The sequence below is a fragment of the Pituophis catenifer genome, unplaced genomic scaffold (genome assembly GCF_029215685.1).
Source record: "Pituophis catenifer annectens isolate HBS135680 unplaced genomic scaffold, rPitCat1.0.hap2 SCAF_3, whole genome shotgun sequence".
NCBI lineage: Eukaryota > Metazoa > Chordata > Lepidosauria > Squamata > Colubridae > Pituophis > Pituophis catenifer.
The window spans coordinates 141467233-141494840 of record NW_027256883.1 but is presented as its reverse complement, the minus strand read 5'-3'; the positions used below and the strand labels follow the sequence as shown (position 1 = coordinate 141494840).

Genomic DNA, 27608 nt, shown 5'->3' with positions numbered 1-27608 from the left:
CCGAAGTACCTAGGTGTGTTTAAAGGTGGCAGCCTATCCTTACTTCTGGGTGTAATTCAAAGTATTGGTTATTATGTATAAAATGCTTTGTGGCATGGGTCTAGGGAATTTGAGGTGCTTACCTAACTGTTTGTGGCCATCCCACTAGGTCAGGTAAGAGGGGCTCTAGATCCCTAGATTGGGAACTGTCATCCAGGCGAGATGCATGCCTTCTCCAACAAACCCTAAAAATATGGCTTTTTTCCTGCGGACGGGGGAATAATTGAGCCCATTTTTTGTACTGTGTCTTCAGCAGCCATTTTTTGTTTTGGTTGGCCTTGACATTTTTTAATACTGTACTTGTATTTTTTTAAAAAAATATTATTTTTTAAAATCTTTGTTAGCTGCCCAGAATTGCAGTCTGAAGATGGGTGGCCACATTTTTTTAAAAAATAATACAGACCTATGAATAAACTTTTATGCCACAGGGTCTTCGCGACGATCCTCTACAACTCAACGACTGACACAAAAAGCACCTAAGAGGAAAAGAGAAGGCGGGGGGGGGGGGTATCGGTCGCGAAATTGCTCCCGGGCCCAAAGCCCCGTTCTCCCATTGGCTGCCGCCTGCTTGGCCCACCTGCCGGCCGACGGCTAAAGCGGGAAGTGCGGCGCGAGCTCGGAGCCCGAGCGGGCAGAGTTCAGCCAAGCGGGAAAGAGCAGCCGCGCCGCCGCCGCCTCCAGCAGCGCACAGGTGTTTCTGGCCGCTGGCTTTCGGTGGGCGGGCTGGGAAGATGCCTCTGGGGCTGAGGAGAAAGAAGAAAGGCAAGTCCAGGGAGACCTCCACTTTGGTGGACGGCGAGGCTCCCCCGGCTCGAGGGCGAGGTGACGACGAGGTCGGAGTCGGGGCCAGCGCTCGTGCCGGAGCGGTGGGCGCCTCAGCCTCGCGCGGTCCCATCCGGTTGGTCTTCCACACGCAGCTAGCGCACGGCAGCCCCACCGGGCGCGTGGAAGGCTTTGGCAGCGTGAAGGAGCTTTACGCTAAAATCGCTGAGGCGTTCCACATTGCCCCGGCCGAGGTACGTGGCCGCTGGTGGGGCGAGTGGGCCGGGGGGGGGAAGTTTCCCTTCCCGCTTCACCTTCGGGGCTCACCCAGATCTTAAAGTTTCCCTTCTTTTCTACTGCATGACCGTCACCCAGGGATCCGTCAGATTTCAATGTTCCTGTTCGGGATATGTTAACAACAAGGCAACCGAATGGAGTAGCCCTTTCTGTTTAAGCGCAATGTCTACTTTTCTACAGTCTTTGGGGTTTCCAATAATTTTGTGCGCTGTATTTTGACTGACTGACTCACTCACACACTTAAAGTCAAGTTTGCCTCAAGTTGAGTTTAATTCCTGGTAATTTACGAACATGCCCATCTAGATTTCTGTCTGTCCTATATGTATATATTTTCAATCTATTAGGGTTTTTTTTATCCCGCCTTTTTTAATACAACAACTGAAGCTTTACTAGGAGAGGAGAACTGAGTTTTTATGCTTAGTTAGGCGCACAGAAGCCAGATGGGCCACTTTGAGCCAGTACCAAGAAAGTACTGGCAAACCATTTCCAAAAATGTTATCAAGCAAACTGCATGGATCTCTCTGTGTAGTTATTTGGACTCAAGGTTGACTTGAAGGCATGCATATGGACACACACACACACACACACACACACACACCCCTTATATATTGACTGACTGACTGACTGACTCACTTAAAGTCAAGTTTGCCTCAAGTTGAGTACTGAAGCCTAGTTATTATGATGCCTAAGCAGAAAATCTGAGGAATATTGTAATCTCAAAACTTCAACAAAATTCAAGTAGATATTAAACACATCACAATTATCAAATGAGAAGGTTCTTCTCTCTCACATGTGAGCGGCATAAACAACTTCTTTTCCCTGCCTTTCATCTACCTATCCTACCTTGAATCAAATTAAGTAATATATTAATTCAACAGCTCCGTGCACCTGATGAAGTGAGCTGTAATTTACAAAAGTTATTCTTTCAGTAAAGTGTATTAGTTGGGAAAGTGCTATGAAAGTCCTTTTGGTTTTTGTAGTATTTCCTGGGGTTAATCCATATAGTAATAAATGCTCTGATAAATTTGTGTTCTATTAATGGTGGTATTGAATCTGTTGCTTTTGATGAGTTGATTAATCCTGCCTAAAGCTTTAATGTAGCTTGTAGCTTTGTTGTAATAGAAAGATACTCAATTGTATTATTCAAATATCTGGCTGAGTGATTTGCATTTTATTCTGCAGAACTGTTTTCTGTAATGATTGCAAAATGAGACACAAATTTGCTTCTTGATTTATTCAAATTACTACAATAGTTCTATATTTGTGGCTCAGAGCACTGTAAAAGAAGCAATTCTTAACACATGTAATTATATTCCTAGCTACAAGTATCATTTTACTCTAGGCATTCAATTTACAATAGTATCTTATTTATTCGCATGAGGAACAGTAAAGCTTTGAAAGAGAGAAGTTTATTGATAAAAAGGTTCAAACAGTGTTTCACACAAGGCAGAGTTTGGAACATGGCATTCTTGTACTTATAGTTTCGTACACAAAATGAAAAAAGCCCCTTTCTTTGATATTCTTAATAAACTAGAGTAAAGAAGGTCAATAAGTTGATGCCTAATTAATATTTTTATGAGGTTTAGATAAAACATTTTTTTGAAAATAAAAAAAAATAAACTAGGCTTTGTTGTTCAAGCATTCATTTGTGACAGATGAAAGAAATGAAGATATAAATGTTTGGATTGCACTATTGGGGAGAAACATTTGTTTTGAACAGAAATCTAACCCACCCCCTAGAGATTGACCAAAAATTTTACACTTGCTCACACATTATTTTTTTGATCATAAGACTGTGCTAAATCATTTTTTAATGTTTCATATACAAACATGCAAACATTAACATTAGCAGTTCAGCTTGACTGATAGTCTTTACTCCTTAAGCCAGGGATGTCAAACTTGATTTCATTGAGGGCCCCATCAGTGTTGTGTTTGACCTTGGGGGTGTTTGTGGGTGTGGTCAGGATGTCACTTGTGCCAGGGTACCTGTAGTGGCCAAGTGCTAAGGCAGGGCTTCCCTCAGACCCTCCCTCCTTCTCATTATAACCTTCCTTCCTTCCTTCCTTCTTTCCTTCCTCCCTCCCTCCCTCCCTCTCTCCCTCCCTCCCTCCCTCCCTCTTCATTGTCCTTTCTTCTTCCTTTCCCTCTTTCCTTATTTTTCCTTCCTTGCTCTCTTCCCATCTTTCCTTTTTCTTTGTCTTTCCTCTTTCCCTTTCTCCTTTCCTGTCCCTTCCTGGATGCGCAATTGAAAAGGGGAAACATTTCTCCTTTTTTTTTTTGTTTTTAGTTTGTTTTGCTAACTCTCTTTCAGCAAAAATGGAGCTGACAGAGGGCTGCAGGAGGCCATTGCTGCCATCTGCGGCTGCAGATGGCCCTCCAGAACTCCTGTTTTCACTGGCAGAGGCTTCTCAGGCTGGTCCTTTGCTGTTTCCAGGGTGGCCTGTGGACAGATCTAAGCACCCCATGTGCCGGATCCAGCCCACAGGCCTTGAGTTTGACACCCCTGCCTTAAGCAAATTAAGGCAAGAAACTTTATGATAGCATTAATGCTTGCATATTGGAAATTGTGATGAATGGGTTTGGCTTTTGGATCAGCATAGTGGATTCCAATGTTTGTGAAGCTTAACATAATTTGCAGACACAGAAAACCAGAATTTTCTTGAAGTGGTTTGTTTTATAATGAACAATGGTAGATTTTACCTTGATTGGGCCCTTCTGTGTTTATGAATCTTCTAGAGAATGTTAATACACAGTTAATCACTGGCTTTGTTGGCTGGCCTAGAGGCTCTGCAGAAATGTTTTAAAATTGTTTGTTTCCATTTGTTTCTGTTTGCTTCTACATGCCAAATTGATTACTGTTTAATTTCTATTATTTCCCCACTACCAAAAAAAAAAAAAGACAAAAAAGAATTAAGTGGCACACTACAAAGAAAATGATGACCAATGCAAAGATCACTAAATATGTCATTGGGTCATCCAGTGCTGGATAATTGCTTAAATACAAAAGGAATAGACTCAGTTAATTGCGTTAAGTGAATGGGGCACTGAGTCTCACAGTTCTTTCTAGTAGCAGAAGTAAGACAAATGGAAATAGCTGGATGGTAAACATAGACTTTTGATTACAGCAGAGATAATTGAGACAACTAAATGTATGTCACATATACATGTGTGATGGCAGTATGTTTTTTTCAATCATATAGAAAGAGAAAAGGGGTCTGAATTTCAGCAAAATAGGCACAGGATATTACTGAACATTAATAGTGTGACATTAACCTGCTGAGCAAAAAAAAAATAAAAAAAAATAATTAAAGACGAGGTTAGGAAAGTGCTACTATATGCCTTGCGTATATATTTCCTGTTTAATATTTAATTTAGTTTCCTGAACCGGATTGGGATAGTTCCATGTTCGGATCTGTTCAGCTACAATTTCATATCTTGGATAATTGTCATGTTGGTGTTATCAGTTAAACAAAACAAGCCGCCTCTGTTTTTATGTATAAACATATCATGGCAAGGTCTAATTCCAATTTTTTCAAAGAAAATGATTCGAAGATTTGTTAAAGCTACATTTATAGTTATTAAATATGTTAGTGCAAATGACAATTGTTACATTAATATAAGACATATTAGTCAAAATTTACTGTACTATTTTGCACTGTACACATTTGAGAATTGTTAGACTTAGCAGAGTGATTAGGCTGGATCCATATATTGTCACCCTGGATTTTCTTGGTTTTGGAATATTGTAATGTACAAGACCAACCAACTGTGACTTACCGGTAATGAACAAACCATTACTTAGAACAGTATATGAACCAGATTGCTCTCAGTGATGATTAACTCAAATACAGGATTCCTATTTTAATGTAATGTTATTTTTTATTGGAAATAAATATTATGAATTTGAAAGATTTATGCAGTTTTAATTAAAAAGATCCTATTGGAGGTTCAGGTTGATTTAGGTATGATTTATTTGATTTATATATGATTTCATCATGACACATTTATAACTTTCTTTTTTTGAAATACAGAAGCTACATGCAACCTTTATACTAAGGCAAAGTACAAATAACTCTGGTTTAATTCTTTACTACTATAAATGAGGATTTCTGTATATCCTGCAGGGATCACTTCATTTACTAACATGTTACTAATTCTTTATAAAAGAAAGAGTGGATGTATTGTGGAAAACAATCTGTCTAGTTACTCAGTTCCATTAGTTAATTAAACAGTGTTGCTTTCATTCCCTTAATACAGCAGTCTTTCCTCTTCTCCTTTCTCACTACACCTTCTTGCTTCTTCAGCCTCCAGTAATTATTTTTCTGTGTTTGATATGAGGTAGTCTCGAATTTACCACAAACAACTGATACATGTGCATTTTATTCTGTGAATTATTCAATTAGCAATTCACTTCTGGGTTATTATTTTCAAATTACAAGTGGAAAGATTTTATGTTATTAATACTTCACTCAATAAAGTCTAAGCTAAGCCTCTATTTTGCATCACCAGAATCACTTAGGTACTTACACTGAATGAAATAAAATAAATAAAATTTGAGACATGATTTATATTACAACAATATAGGGGGAATATAATTTGAATTAATTAGTCATTTAAAATAGTTCAGCTATAAAATATACTGTCTGCTCACATTATGGAGGAAGAAATCAATCTTCTAGAAGCAGTACTTTAATTACTGAATATTGTGAGCCCAGTGTAAATGATTTGTCAATGGGATAAACATATTTGTGAATGGGATATTCTATTTTAGGTTTTGGAACTTCCAGCTGAATTAAGATTGCTCTGTGTATAAATATTTGCAGTATATATCACATACTTCTATTTAGATACAAAGTTTCTTATTCAAATATCTTTACTTTGTGTGTTCTTATTATACTATCTATAAAATAATTTGCAGTGACATCTTAAGAACAACACTGACATTTTGAGATAACACATCACTAAAAGCTATGCTTTATCTTACCTATGCATTGTCCAACAAACTACAACAATTGAGTTCTTGTACATGCCAAGTTGATTACTGTTTAAGTCCAAGAGCAAGGTTTGAAACCATGTATCTGCACACACTTTGTGCAACTTCCTGGCAGTGGAAGTCCATCTATGTCAAGGCAAAGGATTAAATCTCAGTCAACAACAGCAAGGATTCTGGAGCCAAGTTCTTCTAGGAGCCAAGTTCTCCTAGGAGCCGTGGAGTGTGTTGCTGCAAAATACAGCACTTGTTCCCGATAAAAGTCCCTTCCCCCAGCATCTCCTTAAATGTTACTCCAGGTGATCCTTGTGAGGAGGGGTGAGGCACCTTGCTCCCCAGGACTTGGGTCGCCCTGCACTGACTCTGCCTCCTCTCCATTCTCCGCATTTGGGGAACAGGTGGAGGAAGCATTTGCTCGTCTCTGTAACTCCACTGCTCCTCTGCTTTGCTTCTGCTTCTTCTTGTGCCGTCATTGGATGTTGGCGATCATGTTGGCAATTCTATTTTTATCAACAGCCGCACGAAAAAGTGCTGTTGTGTTTTGTTCAAACCAGTCCCTTAGATTTTGAAGCCATGATGATGTTCTTCTGCCTGGACCTCATTTGCCTTCAATCTTTCCTTGGAGGATTAAGTGAAGTATGCCACATTTTTCTGGGTGTCACATCACATGTCCAAAATATACTAACTTCCTCTGCTCTGCTATCTGCCCTTTCTATCTCTTCCCCCCTTCCTCGGTCAGCCTGTGCCCTCTCTTCCTCCCTGCCTACTCTTCTGAGGCCTGAGGGGTCTGGGACTGCCTCGTCCTCATCCCCAGGTCATTCCTCAGGGACCATAGGGAATGTGCCCACCCTCTCTGTTGGCCCCAGCTCCGTCTCCTTGGGCCTGAGCTCTGACAGGGCCATGACAGCAATGTAGCAGCCAGCTAGGCTGAGAATGTACTGATCAGTATGTTTTAAAACATTGATTGATTGATTGAATGCTTGATTCTCAGAACAATTTGTACTTAAATTACTTGGTATGAGTGTGAAGAAAAATATTTTGCTTATTTACCATTATTGCTTTGTATAAAAATGGAACTCAGCAGGAAAATTATATAACCACTAATCAAAGTTTTTGTTTGACTGAAACACTTCCAAGAGGGAAGTATATAAAATTGGCTCATGCGGAGGCTGAAGTCAGTTTATGTTGCTCGGTTGCAGTTTTAAATAGAGCTACATCGTCTCAGATTTCTAAATATCACATTTCTGTTCTATTGCTGGTTTTATCTAGTCATAAGGGTAAAACTAGTTAGAAGATGATTACTTACACTATCATGTTGACAAAAGCAACATTCAGAGAAAACTTTTTTCTCCTTTAAAAAAAAGGATATCAGAAATATAATGATATTAAAAAGGATTGTAGAGCTTAGCAACACTAACCTTTGAGAAACTTTGAAACTGTATATTGTATCTTTCCTATTAGTTTCTCAGTGTAGTATTTGATGCTTCACCCTATCTTTCAGATTCATGGTTCAAAAATATTTACAAGTTAGCATATTGGATATATCTGATATGCACTGTATGTATGATATGCAAGTTACATGAGAACCTTGCTTTTTATTTCTGCAAAACAAGTAAAAAAGAAGTAACCTTTCATTTGGGATGATATCTGAAATATTTAAACATTCTGTATTTAAAAATAAAATGTAACATTTTTCTTTTTTAATTGGGCATAGTAATCATAAGTGGACACTATCTCAATTCCCATTCAAAATATTTTCCCAAAATAATATGCAAAAAATAGCAATTTTAAAGCAAAATATTCCAATTAACATGAATAAGCCAAGCACCTTTCAAATTAACTCCTTAAATTGAATTCCTTTGAAAGTTTTGATTTTTAAAACAGTAATTTTAACTATTTTTTCTTACTTTTAGTCCTTCCATATTATGATGAGTTTGAAATGTATTATTTAAAGCTATTTAGCCAGTACTATATTCTGCAATCTATATTACAAAATCCTAAAGTAGTGTAGAATAAAATATTAAAAATGGCTTTTTTTCAAAAATGGACACCGTGTTTTAATGCCACAATATTGTTATGTTTTTAAATGTGCATTCCCTAATATTCATAAAGGACCCAGACTGAAATTTTGTAGCAAGAATTTTAAGTCAATTTATTACATGTTCAGTTGAAAGGGAAACTTGCATATCAGTAAATAAATACCGAAAGAACTCTTGCTAAAATGCTAATGATTACAACTTGATCAAACCTTGTTTGTGGTGTCCTCTGTTGTTTCTGACTCCATAAAGGAATCCTAATTTGATATCTAGTTTATTCTCTTTATCTAGCAGCTGGACTTAGATATTCTGCTTCTTTTCAAATCATTCATTATATTTGAAATCTTGGACAACTGTATTTCTTACAAAGACTAGGATATTACTGTGTAGTTTTGCCCATACCTTTGGCTCAGAACAATAAACATAACAGAAAGTTTATAAAGTATTTTATAAGGAAGGAATGCAAGAACCTCTGAATAAACAGTCTCCGTACTAGTCTTCCTTTATTTCTTTGTCAGTAAATATAAATTTAACACTCTGAATAAACAATTACTCAACACTGGGAGAGGCAAAGGGATGAGAAAGAAACTCAGGATAATCCCACTTTGAATTGGTTTGTCAATTTGAAGGGGCAAAAGGGGCAGAGGAATAGTCTGGCAGACCTTCAAGATTCTATTATTATACCCTAGAGCAGGGGTCCCTAACATCTGGTCCAAGGACTGGAACTGATCCATGGCATGCAGGCAACTGGTTCATGCAAACAAGCAAAGCCCCATTTGGGGAATGTAGGCAGCACGCAAAACCATGGCTCCTCTGGTCCGCGGAAAAACCTTTCTCTACAGAAATGGTCCCTGGTGCCCAAAAGGTTAGGGGCCTCTACCTTAGGGCAATAAAAGTCCTTTTGTAGTCTGTCTCCTGACATGCCTGATATTTACCTAGCATACTAATCTGTAAACTATGTTTTATAAATCATCTGTTCACATGATATACTAAATTAAAATCAGATTATGGCTTTGTGCCATGCTTGAGCCCATCCTAAATATTTTGATTGGTTTCCTCAATAATTAACATTGTTAACAGTTTTAATAATTGCTACTGTTAATACAGTGATTAAAGGGGGGGATGATGGCTCAGTGATTAAAAACATTGAACTTGTCATCTGGAAAGCTGACAGCCAGGTTTGAGACCAGAGCACCATGCAACAGGGTGAGCTCCCGTTACTTGCTCCAGCTCCTGTCCACCTAGCAGTTTGAAAGCCTGCAAATGTGAGTAGATAAATAGTGAGAAGATAACAGCATTCCATGTGTATAGTCAATGGCATATAGTCATGCTGGCCACATGATATAGTTATTGTTCACAATATCTTACGCCATAATTAAATACTATAAGATTCTCCAGTTTGCTATAACTCCAGAAGTTTTTTTTCCCAATATACTTAAAAAAATTTGAAAATAATTTTGGGGACCTTCCACTTTTCCCACCCGGGAATATTACTGGGTAGAAATCACCTACCCAGTAATATTCCTACCCAGTAATATTCCTTAATATGTATTTTATAGCCTGGTCAATTTACACACACAAGTGTTAAACTAAGAAAAATGGAGGGGAAAGAAGCAATTAGTACATATAATGCCACTGATGAAATAATGAAGATTTGGGGGTTTATGGCAACAAATGAATCAATTTTTAATTGTCATGGAAGAAATAATGCAGTCTATCAAAATCCAAACTATGTAGGGTATGCACAATGAAGGTTATAGTTTATACAGTAGAACTGTGCATTGGCAGGCAGATGGCCTTTTTTCCTTTGCAGTATGTAAACACCTTGATTCATATTGAAATAAATGTACAATATGTCGCTCATTTTGAAAGGATAGAACTTTTTAAATAAACAACTCAACACTTTATGATTTACTGCAGGAAGTACAAAGTTTATTGCAGATTAAAAGCCCTAGTTGAAGGATAACTTTGGATGAAATACCTTGTTCTTAAATGTAACAAATTGAAGCTTTGGAGTGAAATATGATGTAGTTAAATTAAATGCATTTTTATTCTGTTCCTTTTTAATTACAAAAATAAATACAATTATGAAGCTACTATTTACAAGATTTTCATTAACTATCGTATATAAGACTGTAACAGTTGTGAACTAAAAAGTGTATTAAGTGCTGATACTATGTAGCATATAAAAAGTTGGAGTTAATGATCAGAAATTAGGTAGAACTTTGGATTTATTATTAGCATTTTAATAAAGGCGATATTGGCATTTTAGCATGGCATTCCCTGCCTCCTTTTGAAGTTAAAGAAACCATGTTTTTCCTTTGTGCCAAAGCCATTTCCTTTGATGTGCAAACACTAGCCCTTCGGGGACTGCTTATCACGCATTAGAGCTGGATTCTGAAGTCCTTGAGTGTTGCAGGTGTCAAAGCAACAAATCTGTGAGGGAAAGGAGGAGATGCATCATATTTTAACGATGTTTATCTTTTTTGATGTCTAATCAATATCTTTCACTGTTTGATTGTTTTCTGACATATCACATATATAGAATGTATCTATGATTTGTTTCCGGCCCCTACATAAAAACTTGGCACCGCCTTTTGCTTTACCTAATGTACTTGTGGTTGATATTGTTGGGAGGTATGATGAAAAAGCCACTTTGCAACAGTATTGGATATTTTTCAAATTTAGGGACTTAGTTGTTTCCAGTTTCATGTCAACTTGGGTGCCTGAGTTTGATGGGCAACTATTTGAGTGTTCATCTAAGACTGCAGCAGGGCATCCTTCATGGATCATATCAGTCATGGAACATGTGACAGTTGGCAAAGGGTGACTTCATCCCTACATCTTCAAATAAGGGGGACAACTGAACAGCCAGGTGATAAACACTAGCTGGTAGTCCCTGGGAGAGAACACAAAATGGGACAGAGGAAGAACGCACTATTGGAGAGTCCGTTGGAGTTCACCATCCAGTTGTGGGCCAGGGAAATCTATCAGTCCAGTAGGGAAATGATTATACTATACTATACTATGATTATACTATATTAGGGAAGTGGACAAGCTATACTGGGTTTCTTTCATGAGAGGAAAGCAGCCAAAGTGAGACTTCTTTGACTTACGGCTACTGGGGGCAGTCCATGTGCAAAATGAGCAGAATCATTCCTGTCAGATGGACTTTGGATCCTGTGGGCTGAGTGACATGTCACCCAGATATAGTTTTTTTAAAAATAATGCCCTCCATCACTCCCCTTGATGTGCCACCCCTGTCCTTCTGAAGAGATAAAGATTACCTGATTTCTGTCTCATGTCCACCAAGTATGGGCCAAGAGGAGCAGAGTGGAAGTGAAGACCCACAATCATGTGGCTACTCTCCCCTGTAGATCCTTCACACTATAGTGAAAGAACATTTATCAGCTCTGATAGTTCAGATCAGATATTTGAGAGGGAGCATATGGACATTATTTAGAGAAAAGCAAATAGACTGCAAACTCTGGAATACAAAAACAACATGAAAAACTAGCACAATTGAAAGCATCCGACACCCACCACAGGAGCAGCTGGACTGTTCTCTGTCAGAATTATTACAAGCTTATTTAGAAAAATTCCAGCAGGCTTAGGATTCTGGAAACTTTCCAGTTCAAATTGGAATGAGTAAGAAACAAGCTATTTCTTTAAATAGAAACTAGCAGTCATTTTTTGGTAAACAAAATTGGCCAGAATGGGAAACTTCAATTGTTGTCAACTAAAGCTTTTGAAAGTTTTTGGTGGAAAAGGAAGATAAATCAAATTAAATCAAATTGTTTATACTTTCTGGGACAAAGGAGGAAGTTACTTATTTTTCTTTTGCCTTTTACATTTTTCTCTTCTTTTTCTTGTTCTTTTTCTTTGCACTTTTTATTTTTTCTAATATGTATTAATTTTATCTGTATAATGTAATTGTTAATAAATATTATTAAAAAAGACATCCAATTGTTTTATTTTTAATAATTAATTAATTAAAATTTGTACAGAATAAAAACAATGCATTTTTTTAAAAAAGGAAAAGTGCACAAGTTAAATATAATATAAATAAGAAAGAAATAGAAAAGACAGAATAGAGAGAGAAAAAGAAAAAAAGATATAACGTATCTTCCGTTCTTCACAGCAGTTATAAATGCATTTATATTTTTCAAAGTTGTGTCTTAAATACTAATTATAATATAATAATTATATGATATTATTATATTATTTTGGTTCATCCCACAGTCAGCCAGATGTTCGGACTGAATTTGGCATTTTAGTCTGCCTATCAAGTCCTTCCCAAGAGTATGTTATTACAATTTTAATAATTATAATAGGCATATGGTCTAAATATCTCAATATATTCTATACCATACCATAAGAACCATACCATTGGATCCTGTGGGCTAAGGGACATGTCATTCAGCAATGGTACTAGGCTAGGAACTCTCATGCAGCATATTATTTGAGTAATTGTTGGCTTTTGGTGCTCTGGAAGGACCTTATTTCAAATAGGATGTTTTTTACTTTGTGATGTATTTCTTATAGGAATTTGGGGACTTGTTACAAAATGTTTAACATTTTTACAGCAGTATTATATTGAATTATTTCTGTTTGTATCAAATAGCAATTATTCTGCTTCTTGCAATAAACCTTGGCAACAAATTACAGGCTTTGGGCATTGAATGGATTTCGTAATTAATACACATTTGAGTTAAGAAATCACAGTAACACATAGCATGGTGACTTTTATAGAATACTGTAACACACTTGCTGCCATTGGACAATTATTTAGGTCTCCTATGATTTCAAAATTTATTTGAAAAGTAATTAAAATGCATCTATTTTTCTCTTGGCTTTATAGATCATGTTTTGCACATTGAATACACATAAAATTGATATGAACAAGCTTTTGGGTGTACAAATTGGTCTTGAAGACTTTATATTTGCTCATGTCAAAGGAATAAAAAAAGAAGTGGAGGTTTTCAAAGCAGAAGATTCACTTGGACTTACCATTACTGATAATGGAAATGGATGTGCCTTTATAAAGGTAGGTTGGGGATGAAGTGAATACAGGTAGTCCTCAACCTATGACCACAATTGAGCCCAAAATTTAGGTTGCTAAGTGAGAAGTTTGTTAAGTGAGTTTTGCCCCATTTTACAACTTTTCTTGCCACATTTGTTAAGTGAACCACTGCAGTTGTTAAGTTAGTAACATTGTTAAGTGAATCTGGCTTTCCCATTGACTTTGCTTGTCAGAAATTTGCAAAAGGGGATCACATGACCCCTTGACACTGCAACCGTAATAAATATGAACCAGTTGTCATGCATCCAAATGTAATTCACATGACCATGGGGAATGCTGCAGTGGTTATAAGTGTGAAAAATGGTCATGTCAGTTTTTTCAGTGCCATTGTAACTTTGAATGGTCACTAAACAAACTGTTGTAAGACGAGGACTACCTGTATGAGAAACATGAATAGAATATCAATTTATTTTATTAATTTATGGTGATAGCATTGAAACTGTGTTGAGTAACTCCTAAAGCGAATGGCTTGAAAGCCTAATACTGATATTATTTCTTGAGTGAATACTTACAGAAGAAGGAATATCTGACAGAACCATTTCTTTTTAAAAACGGAACATTTCATTTATGAAAGACACTTTAGCATATGACAAACCATATGTCTGTATGCTGTATTTTGTATTCAATTGATCCTTATTCTATCATGATCATTTTTAATTGTCCTTAAAATACAGTGATAACGGAGACATTATGCACATCTACATAGACTAGCCCATAATTTCAGCAAAAACATATGTTATATTACTCAGAGGGGAGATGTGAAAGACAACATACTTTCTTTTTCTAATATTTGTTCTGGAAAAGTCTGTCATTTCTCCTGTCAGTTATATTTTCCTGTCAAGCAGTTTTTCCTCTGAGCAAGTTCTTCCCCATCCTGGTCACCTTCCTTTGGATAGAAGCCAAGAGAGGGAAGTTGATAAGGGCTGGAGAGTGGAAAAATCTCCCTGTCAATCACATATTTGCCAGCTTTATAGATTAATACTGAATCTTTTTTAAAAATTTCTCATTTTTTTCTAATATTATACAATTTGATCAGATATAGTGCATGTGTATTTGTAGATCAGAAAAACAAAACAAAATGAATTAACTCCTTATTCCAGAATTTTGGGTTTGGTAAGATTTAGATGATTACAACCTCCCTATGGCCATTTTTATCTTTGAGGAGGAAATGAAAATTAGATTATATTCTCTGATCCTCAGAAGTAATTTACGTAGAGTCAAAGGAAATTGCTAACATTCATTGTATTGCTTAACACATTGTAAGCCGCCCTGAGTCTCCAGAGAAGGGCGGCATATAAATCAAATTAAAAAAAAAAAATTGTAAAAGATACAATTTAAAAAAAAATCAAAATATTGAAAATGGAGGCAAATCAGTATTCTTTTTCTAAAATTGTCAAATGCAGAGGAATTGAAGGCAAGGTCTTCACATAAGATCTTGATGAGTGCTGTACATTTATTATTATAGCCGTTTGAAATTATGGAATATGGATTGTTACATATAAATTCTGAACTGTCTTGTATGTTTTGCAGATGTTAACTATATAACTATATGTTTCATCATTTGGTTTTTCTTGCCTTTCTTTCTAATGATACCCCCAAATCTTCTGAAAATTACTTCAAGACACAGGAGACTATTATCTTAATTTCCTGAATATATAAAGAGAATGAAAATCTCTTCTCTTGCCTATCTGTCATTGGATTTTGATAAATGGATCTTGGCTAAAAATGTGAGAGTGTTCATGTTCATATTTGTAGTTCATAATTTCCTGAACCAGACTATTTTCCCCCATTCATCATAATATATGTAAAATTGTTTTTGTCTGCAGAGAATTAAAGCAGGAAGTCTTATTGACCAAATAAAAGTGATATGTGTTGGTGACCACATAGAATCCATAAATGGAAAAAACGTAGCAGGCTATCGTCATTATGAAATTGCTAAAAATTTAAAGGACTTGAAGAAGGGTCAGACATTTACATTAAAACTGATAGAACCTATGAAATCATTTGGTGAGTGGAATATATCCACCAAAACATTATACTTGTACTGATAATCATATTGTGTAGAGAATAGAGAGAATAGAGTAAAACTATTCTCAATGATCATCACAATTAAGGTACTTAATAATAAGGTTTAAATATGTCTTTCCATACCTTAAACTCTATTACTCTATTATGCAGACAACTCCATACGAAGCTTAAAAACTTTATTTCATTCTGGCGCATACAAAAAGGTTATCAAGCCCATGGTTCAAGGGATGTATCAAATTTTAATTTTGTTGGGCAGCCTGATTTAAAATAAAGACAGGAATTAAACGAAATATTGAAAGCCATATGCTTTCAAATTTATCTCGTTTCAGATGTATTAGGGCCCTCTTGGTAATGGTTTTTCAGATCTGCAAATCTACTTCAATCAATCCACACTAGGTATATCTTTACTGCAGTGGTGGGTTTCAAATTTTTTTACTACTGGTTCTGTGGGTGTGGCTTGATGGGCATGGCATAGCTTGGTGGGCGTGGCAGGGGAAGGATACTGTAAAATCTCCATTCCCACCCCACTCCAGGGGAAGGATACTGTAAAATCTCCATTCCCTCCCCAATCCAGGGGAAGGTTACTGCAAAATCCCCATTTCCTCCCAATCAGCTGGGACTTGGGAGGCAGAGAAGAGTTGGGGCCGGGGCCAGTCAGAATTTTTACTATCGGTTCTCCAAACTACTCAAAATTTCCACTACCGGTTCTCCAGAACTGGTCAGAACCTGTTGAAACCCACTTCTGCTTTACTGCCCTTTAAGGAGAATTGAAAGATTCACTGTTTACCTTTTCTTGTAATTTAATATTAAATTACACAGCCATACTGGATCTGAGTTGCTGAAACTTCAAAATTTCAAATATATTCTAAGTAAATATATAAATATACTTTAGACAATTTGGAAAATGAGATTCTTACTTTTGAATGGAGCAGCATCTAATTTTTTCAGGAAATACAGGTATTTCTTTGCTATGACAATTCTTTTGTTGTCTAAGCATTGCTGGATGAGAATTATAGTGATGTTTAGTTAATTGGGGAGTCTTACATCTGGAAGCACATCTTACATTTTGTGGAAGCACAAAATTAAGAGGAGAGGTCAACAAGAATTGCAGCTGCATCTCCAGTAGTTTACCTTTGCCAACTAATTTTTTGGGGTATATTTTCAAGCCCAAAGCTATATAGTATGATGAAATAGCACATTGAAATTAAGTTGCTATTCACTAACAACAGGTGTGATGAAATAATACGCATTGGACTTACTGAGTCTTTGATGACCTTGAAAAGAGTATTGAGACTGAATCAGTTTAGTTAGATAATAGGACAGTTCAGAACGAAACAAATTATTTTAAAGCAGTTATGAGTGAGATAGACAAATTGATTAATAAGATGGTTTTTATAACCCCTTGGTTGGCAAAATGTTTTTATCTTAAAATTACTGTACACTAGTAATTGTTGATTGAAACATAAACTTTCTAGTCTACCCATTTATAAAATGTGTGGGTCTTGGCCCTATGAAACTGTCTTAATGATTCTGCTAAAGTAATCTGCAGATTAAATCCAGTTCTGAGTTGAATTAATAGATTGCCAAAGTTCATCCTATGAACCCTAAATTTGGGTTTGATGTTGTTCATCTTGAAAAGAAGAATAATTATATTTGGTGTTGAATTTGAATGAGGGAAACATATATCTACTGCAGAAATTATCGAGCCAAGGTCAAAAAGTGGAAATTTTGCAGAGGAGAAAATCTGCCGAGGAAGAGAGACTCTTCGACTAAGAGCCAAAGGTTCTGCTACAGTAGAAGAAATGGTGAGTTTTTAATTAATCTTTGTCCCGAAAATAGATTTTTGTTTTGTTTGGATGAAGCCCTTAAACTATAGCTTTAACCAATATTCCCTTCACCCTGGTGCATTTGGCATCTGCCTCATTTCTTCCGTTCCCACTCTGCCATGTTAAGCTGTTGCTGCTCCTACTGTGCCATCTGTACCATTTCCAGCACAGCAACTTTCCTTAAAACATTGATTTCAGGTTGAGATTTGGCTAAAAATAATGGTGTAAAAAGTGCAAGCTTAAAGCAAAAAGTAAAAGGAAGAGGAAAGGAGACAGGAATTTATTCACAGATAAAAAATTTCTTGCAAGGATTTATATTCCTCGCAAACAGCTAGTCATTTGCATTATTTTAGAGAGTAGTTGAGGCCACTTGGAGGTTTATCTGTATCATCAGGGTCACCTGAGTAGTGCAAATAGGTGTGAAACTTTCTTGGAACTGCTGAAAGGACTGTGTTGTCATTGCATATAAATCTTTCCATTCCCCACCATCCAGTGAGAACTGAAGAACCTTCTTGGATGAAAAGCAAAACGTCTTGAAACAAAAACAAGGTGTCTCTTGAAAAGGCACCTTTGGGACAACCATGACTGGATTGTAGGAGCAATCCTACATGCTCTGAAGCACTTTTTTGTCTTCACACATTAAACCCTTGTATGTGGGGTGCCACAGGGGTCGGTCCTCTCGCCCCTTCTGTTCAACATTTATGTGAAGCCGCTGGGTAAGATCATCCGTGAGATCATCCGTGGTTTCAGGGTGAAGTACCATCAGTACGCTGATGACAGTCAGCTGTACATCTCCACCCCGGATCACCGCAATGATGCCCTTGAAGTGATGTCCCGGTGCCTGGAGGCTGTACGGATCTGGATGGGGAGAAACAGACTCAGGCTCAACCCATCCAAGACTGAGTGGCTGTGGTTTCCGACGTCCCGATATAGTCAGTTGGTGCCATCACTGACTATTGGGGGCGAGTCACTGGCCCTCACGGAGAGGGCTTGCAACTTGGGTGTCCTCCTGGACTCACGGCTGTCTTTAGAAGAGCACGTGACAGCTGTGGCTGGGAGGACTTTTTATCAGGTTCGCCTGATTTGCCAATTGCGTCCCTTTCTGGATGGGGACTCATTAAGTACGGTCACTCATGCCCTCGTCACTTCCTGCCTGGACTACTATAATGCTCTCTACATGGGGCTCCCCTCGAGGAGCACCCAGAGGCTCCAGCTGGTCCAGAATGCAGCCGCGCGGGTGGTTATGGGAGTGACGTGGCGCTCCCATGTGACTCCCCTCCTGCGCGAGCTGCACTGACTCCCGGTGATCTTCCGGGTGCGCTTCAAGGTTTTGGTTACCACCTTTAGAGCGCTCCATGGCTTAGGACCGGGATATCTACGAGACCGCTTTCTGCCACCAGTAGCCTCTCACCGACCAGTACGCTCCCATAGAGAGGGGCTTCTCAGGGTGCTGTCGGTCAAACAATGTCGACTGGCGGCCCCCAGGGGGAGAGCCTTCTCTGTGGGGGCACCTGCCATCTGGAACGAGCTCCCCCCGGAGATACGGAGGATCCTGGATCTGCGCACTTTCCGCTGTGCCCTCAAAACATTTTTATTCCAGCAGGCCTGGCCTAACTTCCCTTTTAAATTGCTTTTTAAATTTGTCTTATAAATTGGGGTGTTTTAAATTTGTTTTGGGCCAAAGTATTTAATGTATTTTAAATGGTTTTTTAACGTTTGTACTATGTGTATTTTATCTTTTGGCTGTTCACTGCCCTGAGTCCTTCAGTATTAGGGCGGTATATAAATTAATTAATTAATAAATAATAAATAATAATAAATAATAAAAACACTGCAAAGCTCTAACAAACACAAAAGGCTCTGAAGAAGTATTAGTCTCATTGCATTTTATGATTGAGTTTGCAACGAGGCTTGCTGTCACATTTGACTTTCTTAGTTCAGCTTGATTGTTCAGTAGGCAATCATATAATTATTGTTCAATAATTTTTGTTATTGAAATTCGTCATCTCATTATAGGATATTAAATTCTGCACCAGAGAAGTCTGGATTCTGTGTTTCATTTATTTTTAGTTATTTCTTTAATCAAATGTCAAGGCCTTCCAGCTATGGGCAGTTTACAGATTTTAAAAATCCATGATAAAAGAAACACAAAGAGCTGACTGGAGAGCAAGACACCAATCATAAATCATCCAAAAGGGAAGTGGATTTCAGCTCCCAGAATTCCCCAGCCAGCATGACCGTTTATTAAGAATTCTTGGAACTGATGTTTATATATCTTAAAATTGCCCAGGTTGAGAAAAACTGGTTTAGTAATAATTAGTTTGGAATCAATATTGATATGATTGCATTGCAAGATACTGACAATTTTCACTTAATTTTTAAATATTATAATTAATCTGTTTTGCATTACTCATTGCATGGTTTATATTTGTTTCTTCCTTTTGGTAAAGCTTTCAGATGTTGAAGAAAAGGCTACCAAAAAAGTGGATGATCTTCTGGAAATGTACATGGGAATAAGAGATCTTGAACTAGGTCAGTATTTAGGTAACAAACCTTCATTTCTAGTTCTGCTGTGGCTGCCAGAATTTCAATATAGACATATTCTGAATGTGATACTGTATAAAATATTGTTTCTTACTTTTTTTGCCAGCCAAAACAGTGTGGTAGGCCTGTGGAACTATGATACATATCTATAGCTTTAATTTGAATTTAAAATATTTTGTATTATGACAAATGATTTAACATATTATAGTTTCCAAACTATTAAGATGTTAATAGTTTGGGAATTCTGTTAAATGATTTGATACCCACTTACACATATAAAATATGACAACAGGATTCCAATATTTTCTCACAGTGCTGTTTCTAAAACAAAAGAAACCATATTCTTAACAATTGACGATAAGGATTGAATCCTTCCAAGCCAGCAAGGATGATTATGAAATGAAAAAAATTGTTTCATGAAGAGTTTAGATTGCTGTATCTGACCTCATATGCGCAAAATAGTGTTGTACAATATTGAAACTTGCACCCATTATCTATTTATGTCAGCCTGATATATTAGGATCCTCATTATACTACTTAGAGTAGTAAAGCACAGATCTTAATATATCAGACTGCATGGTTGACTAGAAAGGTTGATTGCTATGATTGGCTTTAAAAGCATAAACTCCTGTTTAGCGATGTGTTCGGCTATTAAGGCAATTGTGTGTATATCTACTTGGAAATAAGCCTCATTCATTTTAATGGAGCTTCATTTCAAACAAATGGTTATGAACCGTAGGCATACATTCCCCTCCCAATAACCTGAATTCTATTGGCAATTTGAAGCATATATGTTGCCTGTCATTAAACATTAAGATCAAATTCTGTCTCTTCCTTTTTTCTTTTTTTTTTTAATCTCTGTGTGTATGTATATGATTGTAATTCTGAAGATCAATATCTTGCCACAGGGCAATCATGCACCAATTACTCAATGTATTTTGTTGTATATCTGTGCAATCATCTCTGCACAGATTGGCATATAAATTAAAGCAACAAAATCACAGTGTTTGTTATAATTAAGAATCTTTAAAAATTATAAGTAAATTCTCTCTGTGTGTAAAGCATCAGCCATAATTGTGAGTAGATTTTTATTTGGAGTAATTATAGATACCTGTTTTATGAAATATGTATTTAATTTAAAAAGCCTAATATGTAATAGAAATTTGTAGTATTTTCTAGTAGTTCTTCTTAACAGCCATTAGAGGCCAGTATCTGATTGTTCCATATTGGTGTACTGTAATACTGACAATAATATTTTTTGTTAAAACAATCAGAGAATTTCACAATGTGATGAGAAAGGGCATGATAATAATAATAAAAATTATAATAAAGACAATGGTGATAATTAATACTTCACTGTTGTTAATAAATGACTTTGATTAGAAAATCTTACTACAGTGTTTAGGTTTTCAGTTCCAATAAACATTTACGGTGGGGTTCACCTTTTGGTGTCAAAAGACATTTGCTTCTAAGAAAACTCTTTAAGTGTTATTAGAATATAAAATATACCATTATATTTCTGAAAGTTAAGTTAAATTAAAACGAAGTTAGTCTTTCTTCTGTCTCCCTTTCCCTTTGACTCCATTATAACATGAAATGGGCAAACAGTCCTTATTCAAAAAGCAAAGCTCCAGGAAGGCCCCAGTTCTCCAGTAGGAGGTTTATGGGTATTGTGAGGACTGCAAAAATGAAGAAGATTCCTTTAATATTGCTGTTCCTTTTGTTCCTCTTGTCTCTTGTTATAGGAGTAATCCTGTAAATTAGATAACACTAAGTATAATGATATTCATTATATTCAAGCTGTGATTGAAAGAGGATCGGAATTTGGTTCTTGAAGAACCAAACAGAAGACACTGCCAAGTGCCAACCACACAATTTTAGCCCTACTCTGGTGGTCTCTTCTGCATGGAAGATGATAGACCTATAGCAGAAAACAAATTCGCACTTGTGTTCTCAAGTTTTGTTATCCTCCAACTGAAATGGATGGTGATATTTGTCCTAAGTGGGGCTGAATTTTTAATCCTTGAGAAAATAAGAATTCCTTAGAGGATTAGTTGCCCTGGCCTTAAATACATTCTACAGATATTTTTTTAAATTAAACTTTCATTTTTCTAATTAATTAAGGAAGTTTACAAATGTTTTGTTTTTTAAATTACATTTTTTAAATAAAATGCAATTATTCCAAGTTTGTTCATATAAAGTTTAACTACTACAATTCATATCGATGTGCCTACAAAAATAATAGATAATTTCCCCCCCCCTCCTTCTCTGTCTTGATTTAGCTGCAACTATGGTAGAAGCTGGAAAAGGCAAGAACAATCCAGATGAATTTGCTGTAGCTCTTGATGAAGCTTTGGGAGATTTTGCATTTCCAGATGAATTTGTCTTTGATGTATGGGGAGCCATAGGTGATACTTTGAAAGGGTGATTTTAATGAGAGGCATTAATTGTATTAGAGTACTGTGACAGCTGTGTGGACGCATCATATGTGTAGTCATGTACATGGCATGGGGTATGATCCAAGTATTTTAAAAAGGCCTATTTAAAATTTATAAACTTGACCAAATTACACGAATGTAGGACTGTATCTATACAAAGCTTTTAGCCCGATATTGCAGTTAATTTAACATACTCACTTGGAATCTTTGCTGAACAAAATTCAAGTACTTTCTCTGTGTATGTGCATAAATACCTGCCAGTTGCCAAGCACCCATATTTTGATCATGTGACCATGGGAATAATGCAATGGTCATAAGTGTGAAAAATGGCCATAAGTAATTTTTTTCAGTATTGTTGTAACTTCGGATGGTCACTAAAAAAATGGTTGTAAGTCAAGGACTACCTGTATACAAAATGATTAACCAGCTTCATGGAATAAAATGTACTTTTTTCATTGTTTTAAATTTGGATTAATAGCATCAAAGAGAGGTTAAAGTATGTACAATGTCAAAGAAGTGAACAGAATTTTGTACTGAAGTTCACAAAGCCGGCTGGGTGTGAGTTAGGTGGCCATATAAATTTATCAAACAAAGTCTCTCAATCTTAGACAGATGGCAATGACAAAACACTTTCAAAAAACCTTGCCAAAAAACCTGCATGGAGTTGTCCAGACTTTTACCAGGATCAAAAGATATCTTGAAGGCATCAAAAATCAAACCATATCAAACAAAATAACTTCACCTATGATTTACTGCTTTAAATTATGAACCAGTTCCAACATTCCATGCAACTTCTGCATTTGTCAAGAAAACATAGAGATAATGCTGAGATTTCTAGTGGACTTTCCTATATAAATGTAGTTTTTGTGTGAATTTGACCTTACTAAAGTTGGAATCTCTAATGTAATAGAACAATGTCTTTTTTGTAATCGTACAACATCAGAAATAGGGATGGATACTTATTAAAGCTAATTTCGAAGTTATCCTCAAGAAAATTATTTTTCTTTCTCCTGTTCTTGTCCTAAGTGGTTTGTTGCCAAATGTATTTACAGAAGAACTTAATGGCAAGATCACTGCAATGTTACCTTTCAGTAGATCTGATATAACGTAAAATTAGGATACTATTTTAATCATTTTGCTTTAAACTATGGTAATTGGAATTGACATTGATATAGAACACCTATTTAAATGAGAATTCTTTTAATTTGAATTCTTGTCTCTTTCTCTCATATTTCTCTGATTTAGATAGATACCACACACACAGATGACACTTTGTTCTGTATTATACTATTAAATTCTTACACACTCTTAAAATAAAATTCTTATTTTTTTCATTCTGATTCTAATTCAATTATGAATCAAGTAGTTTTGATTGTGCTTTTCAAAAAGCGTAAAAAACCTTTTTTCCAGGGTTGGTTTGAAAGAAGTTACAAATGTTGAGCTGAGTCTCACAAAAGTGAAGCTTGTTTCACAACCCACCAAATACCGTATGTCATTACAGTAAAATACTTTGAACATACTTGTACTACATTTTTACAAATTTCTTTATACCTGAATGTTAAGTAAATAAAATATTTTCTCAAAAATGTTAGGTTTTATTTCTTGGTTTGAGGAATAACTTTGTAATAATTTCAGATTAATTCTATCATCTATATCTATCTATCATCTATCTATCGCTCTCTCTTTCAACCAAAATGGGCATTATTAAATGAAACATGAAAAGTAATTTGCTATCTAGAATGAGTCTTAAAAGGCCCACTTTGCTGTTCACTGTGTATTGTGAATATTTTTTTTATTACTGAAACTGCTGATGTACAACCTACAAAACACACCAAACCCAAACAGCTGTCATATAGCTTATCTTCCACAAACCTTCCCTTACCCCAAGTCTGGCAACAGATTTTTAAAAAAAGAACGACATACTTATATGTTAAGCATAAAGGATAATATTTCAACTGTGTCATTAGGACTATGGAAATTGGGTGATTCCCTTAACCGCATACCACAATGCAGTTGAGCCAGGAGGTGTTTACATAGAATTTATTTCATTTATTTCATTTTAATGTGCCTTAAAAAGAGAAGCCTATCCTTCTCACACTTGGGTTAGTGAGAAGATGCCCTAGAAGTCCCTGGTGGTAGTGATAACCTTTCATCCTATGGGCTATGTCATTTAATACTTAGAAATGAAGAAAAAAAGTTGCCTTGATTCTAAGTAACTGTGCATCCAGGTGGAATTCGTAAAATACAAAGAAAATAGAATTTAAGCTACAGAAGCATATCCATGCACCAATTGGACCCAAGTGCCACATACAGTGGTACTTTAGTACTCAACATTAATTGGTTTCAGGAGGTACAATAAGTACCAAAAATGATGAGTACCAAACAAATTTTTCCCATAAGGAATAACAAGGCAGCCAACACCAACAAGTTCTAGCTTATACAATGCATTCCAGGGCAACATTTTCACATCAAAATGTGTTGAGTACCAAATGTGAAGAGTTTTAAAGCAAAAGGATCACGGTATTGTGTGATGGTTTTATTCTTTGGATATCGATGGTCCATAGTATAATTTATTACATTATACAAGATTTTTGAGCCATGCAGCACTTTAGATTTAATTCTAAAAGGGTGCTTCAGACTGCTAGGTTTTGAATTTGTTTAAGAATTTGTTAACCTATGATCACTTTCTTTCAGTTCTTATCATACAGGTATGTATGTGCAAAGCACATGCAATCATATTTTTCTGTGGCACTTTAACAACATGTGTGGCCTTAAACTCCAAAAATCCTCCAGGCAGGCCTGCTATAAAGTTAGTTTCTCTCTTTAAACTGTTTCTGTAATCATTGCTCGCACATAATATTGACAATATTTCAGCCTCCGATAGTTTTTTACGTTCTATTTTGTTATATTAAATTACTGTATTAATGTTTATAAACTTATTTTGTTTTTGTTCTCTGGAGCGCTTTTCATCCTGCAAGGAAGAAAAAGCAGCCAAGCAATCAAGAAAGTGGGAAGTAATAAGTAAATAAAAAGGTTAACCATATTTGTCTCTTGCAATAAAAACCCTTAGGAGTCTTGTTATATACACAATGTAATCTTTTTCTAGTATAATGAGTCCTGGCCATTAATAAATGTGCTGAAATGGATGTTCTGTATGGGATAATATTTCAAATAATCTTTTGAAACTGATTTTAGAGAATAGCACTTTTATATTGTTTTTCTTCTAAAGGGTTGAGGAAGATATTTTATACTTTCTCTATCTCTAGGAATATTTACAAAACACATTGTAAAATCTCTAGGTCATAACAGTACATATAAAAAAGTGAACATAATTATGCTTTTGATCAGTGAGGGAAAGTAGTTTGATAAGCTAAAATAGTATGCATATAGGAGAAATCCAGTGTCTATTAAACTTTTGCTTATGGGTCAGAATTATTTATTTTGTATTTTTTTTTTAGTATATCTATATAATGCCTTCCATCTGTTCTAGCAGCCAAAATGACATACACAGAAAACAAAATGGCTCATGGGCAAAAGCTTAATAGACTTTTTAATAAAGCAGTGAGTGGTACATAAACTTGCAAGAAGGAGATAGAAGGCAACAGCGCCCCCCCTTTTTTTCAAACTATGGAAAATGCAAGAGAAGATCATAAGGGTGTAATAAATGAAAAAGATAACTCCAGGGTATAAAAGCAGAACAAAATTAAACCTTTAGAAGTGGAAAAATAATTCTGCCAAATGTATCCAGGAATTGCAAATTAGTAGCAGAACTGGATAAAATGAAGGAAGGAAGACCAAACCAGCCGGCAATATCCAACCTAGTGGCTGCCTGCCAAGAGTTTATTATTTACAAAGAGGAGAGATAACTTCTCCCCACTTCTGATACATCAAAGGAAAGCAGCTTAATAATTACAATCAAGTCCAGAGATAATCCAGTCTTAAAGCAAAAGTCCGGCAATGCAGAATGGCGTGGAAGCTTTCAGCTTTGTTCGTCACAAGGTTTGACTGGCCACCACGCTCCCTTTTATATCCTGTGGGGTGTGGTCCAGTGACTCAGCCTAATCTCAGGCACGCCCTTTCTTCTGTTGCGCGCGCTTATCTCTGCGACGCTGACGTGGGTCCAGCCAAGACTCATTACCCTCATCACTGTCCATCTGTGGCTGCGTGGACGTACTTGGCCCTGGCCCTATCTCTTGCCCTTCGGCGGACACTGAAGGCATTGCCAGAGAGGAGGGTCCTGGAGAGGGAGGCCTTGCCAACTCCTCCCTTTCACTCTCGGAGTCCTCTCCTGACGATGACACAGGCTCCGGTAACGGAGCCACAACACATTGTACCTTTAAAATAGCTTATAATCACTGAAATATTTAAAAGGAAAATGCTTTCAGTAAGTCTAAAGTGGGAGAAAGATAAAAGAAATCATGAAGTTGTTCTGGTCAATTTAAGTCACAGGCTTATTGTTTTGCAGTAATAGTATGGAAGTGACTTCTCTGAATAGGTTTCCTAGTTTATAGTTTAGTTATAAGATTCTTCCAGGGGTGGGTTCTACTTACCTTTACTACCGGTTCGCATCATGCCCACGCGCGCTTCTGCATGCGAAGATGGCCTATGATGATGTCTGGGTCAGTGGGCGGAGCCTCCCACCATTTTTACTACCGGTTCTTGTGAACCGGTCCGAACCAGGGGCAACCCACCACTGGGTTCTTCTATTTATAAACTATGTTATCCCTGAAAATTAAATACAGTATTTGTTGGGTTTTGTATTGGTTTTGAAAATCTACTCTTCTCAGAGACATCTTAACTATAGGATCACCTTTCTTTTCAATAAATATGGTGTCCATTTTGCAAAAAAAAAAAAAAAAAAAAAAAGTGAACAACTATATAATAAATTCTGACTGCTAATCTGAAAATATATTGATGGTATTTACGTAGGTTACTCAATAGTGTTGTTCTGTGAGCAGTTTACAAAGCAAGGGCAAAAATTAAAATCAACAGCAAACCACAACAAAACACAGCTAGAGCTTATGAGCTGGATAATGATATGACTGCCTGAATTATACCTGAAATTTTAAACTGAGTTTTCACAATCTCCAGAGAATTAAATATCTTCATCTACAGCCAATAAGATTGTAAAGACTGTTGGGAAAGGATGACCTACAATTAGGTAACCCTACTAAGAAGGCTTTCTCTCAGGTAGAGTACCTAGAGCAGGTCTCGAAACAGAATTTTAAGATTTAGAATTTAGACTGGATGGAAATCAAGATGCATTGTCCAGATAAAACAATTTTTTACATTTTAAGTATCTAAAGATCATTTTGAAAATGCAAACAAAATAGGAGAATATTTGACATATTAAATTAAGAAAACAGAAGGAAAATAAGATAACATAAACCTCCAGGTGGCCTTAACGACCCACTAAAAGAATGCAAATATCCAGCTGTCTGCAAGGAGTATAAATCCTTCCATTTCCCATCATCCAGTCAGAGCTGAAGAAGCTTCTTGAATGAGAAGTGAAACATCTTCAAAGAGAAAACCAGAAAGTTCAGTTGCCTCTTGAAAAAAGCACCT

At 36.4% G+C, this 27608-nt stretch overlaps 1 protein-coding gene across 1 annotated transcript; it reads left to right on the top strand.

Moving 5' to 3' along the window:
• The first annotated feature begins 770 nt into the window (after positions 1-770).
• On the top strand, positions 771-22106 carry GIPC2 (GIPC PDZ domain containing family member 2). The gene is made up of 6 exons (XM_070941244.1): positions 771-1055; positions 12986-13171; positions 15034-15214; positions 16931-17040; positions 19512-19593; positions 21888-22106. Exons 1-6 carry the CDS (start codon positions 771-773, stop codon positions 22031-22033), a joined length of 990 nt encoding a protein of 329 aa, XP_070797345.1. The 3' UTR covers positions 22034-22106.
• Positions 22107-27608: the final 5502 nt, after the last annotated feature.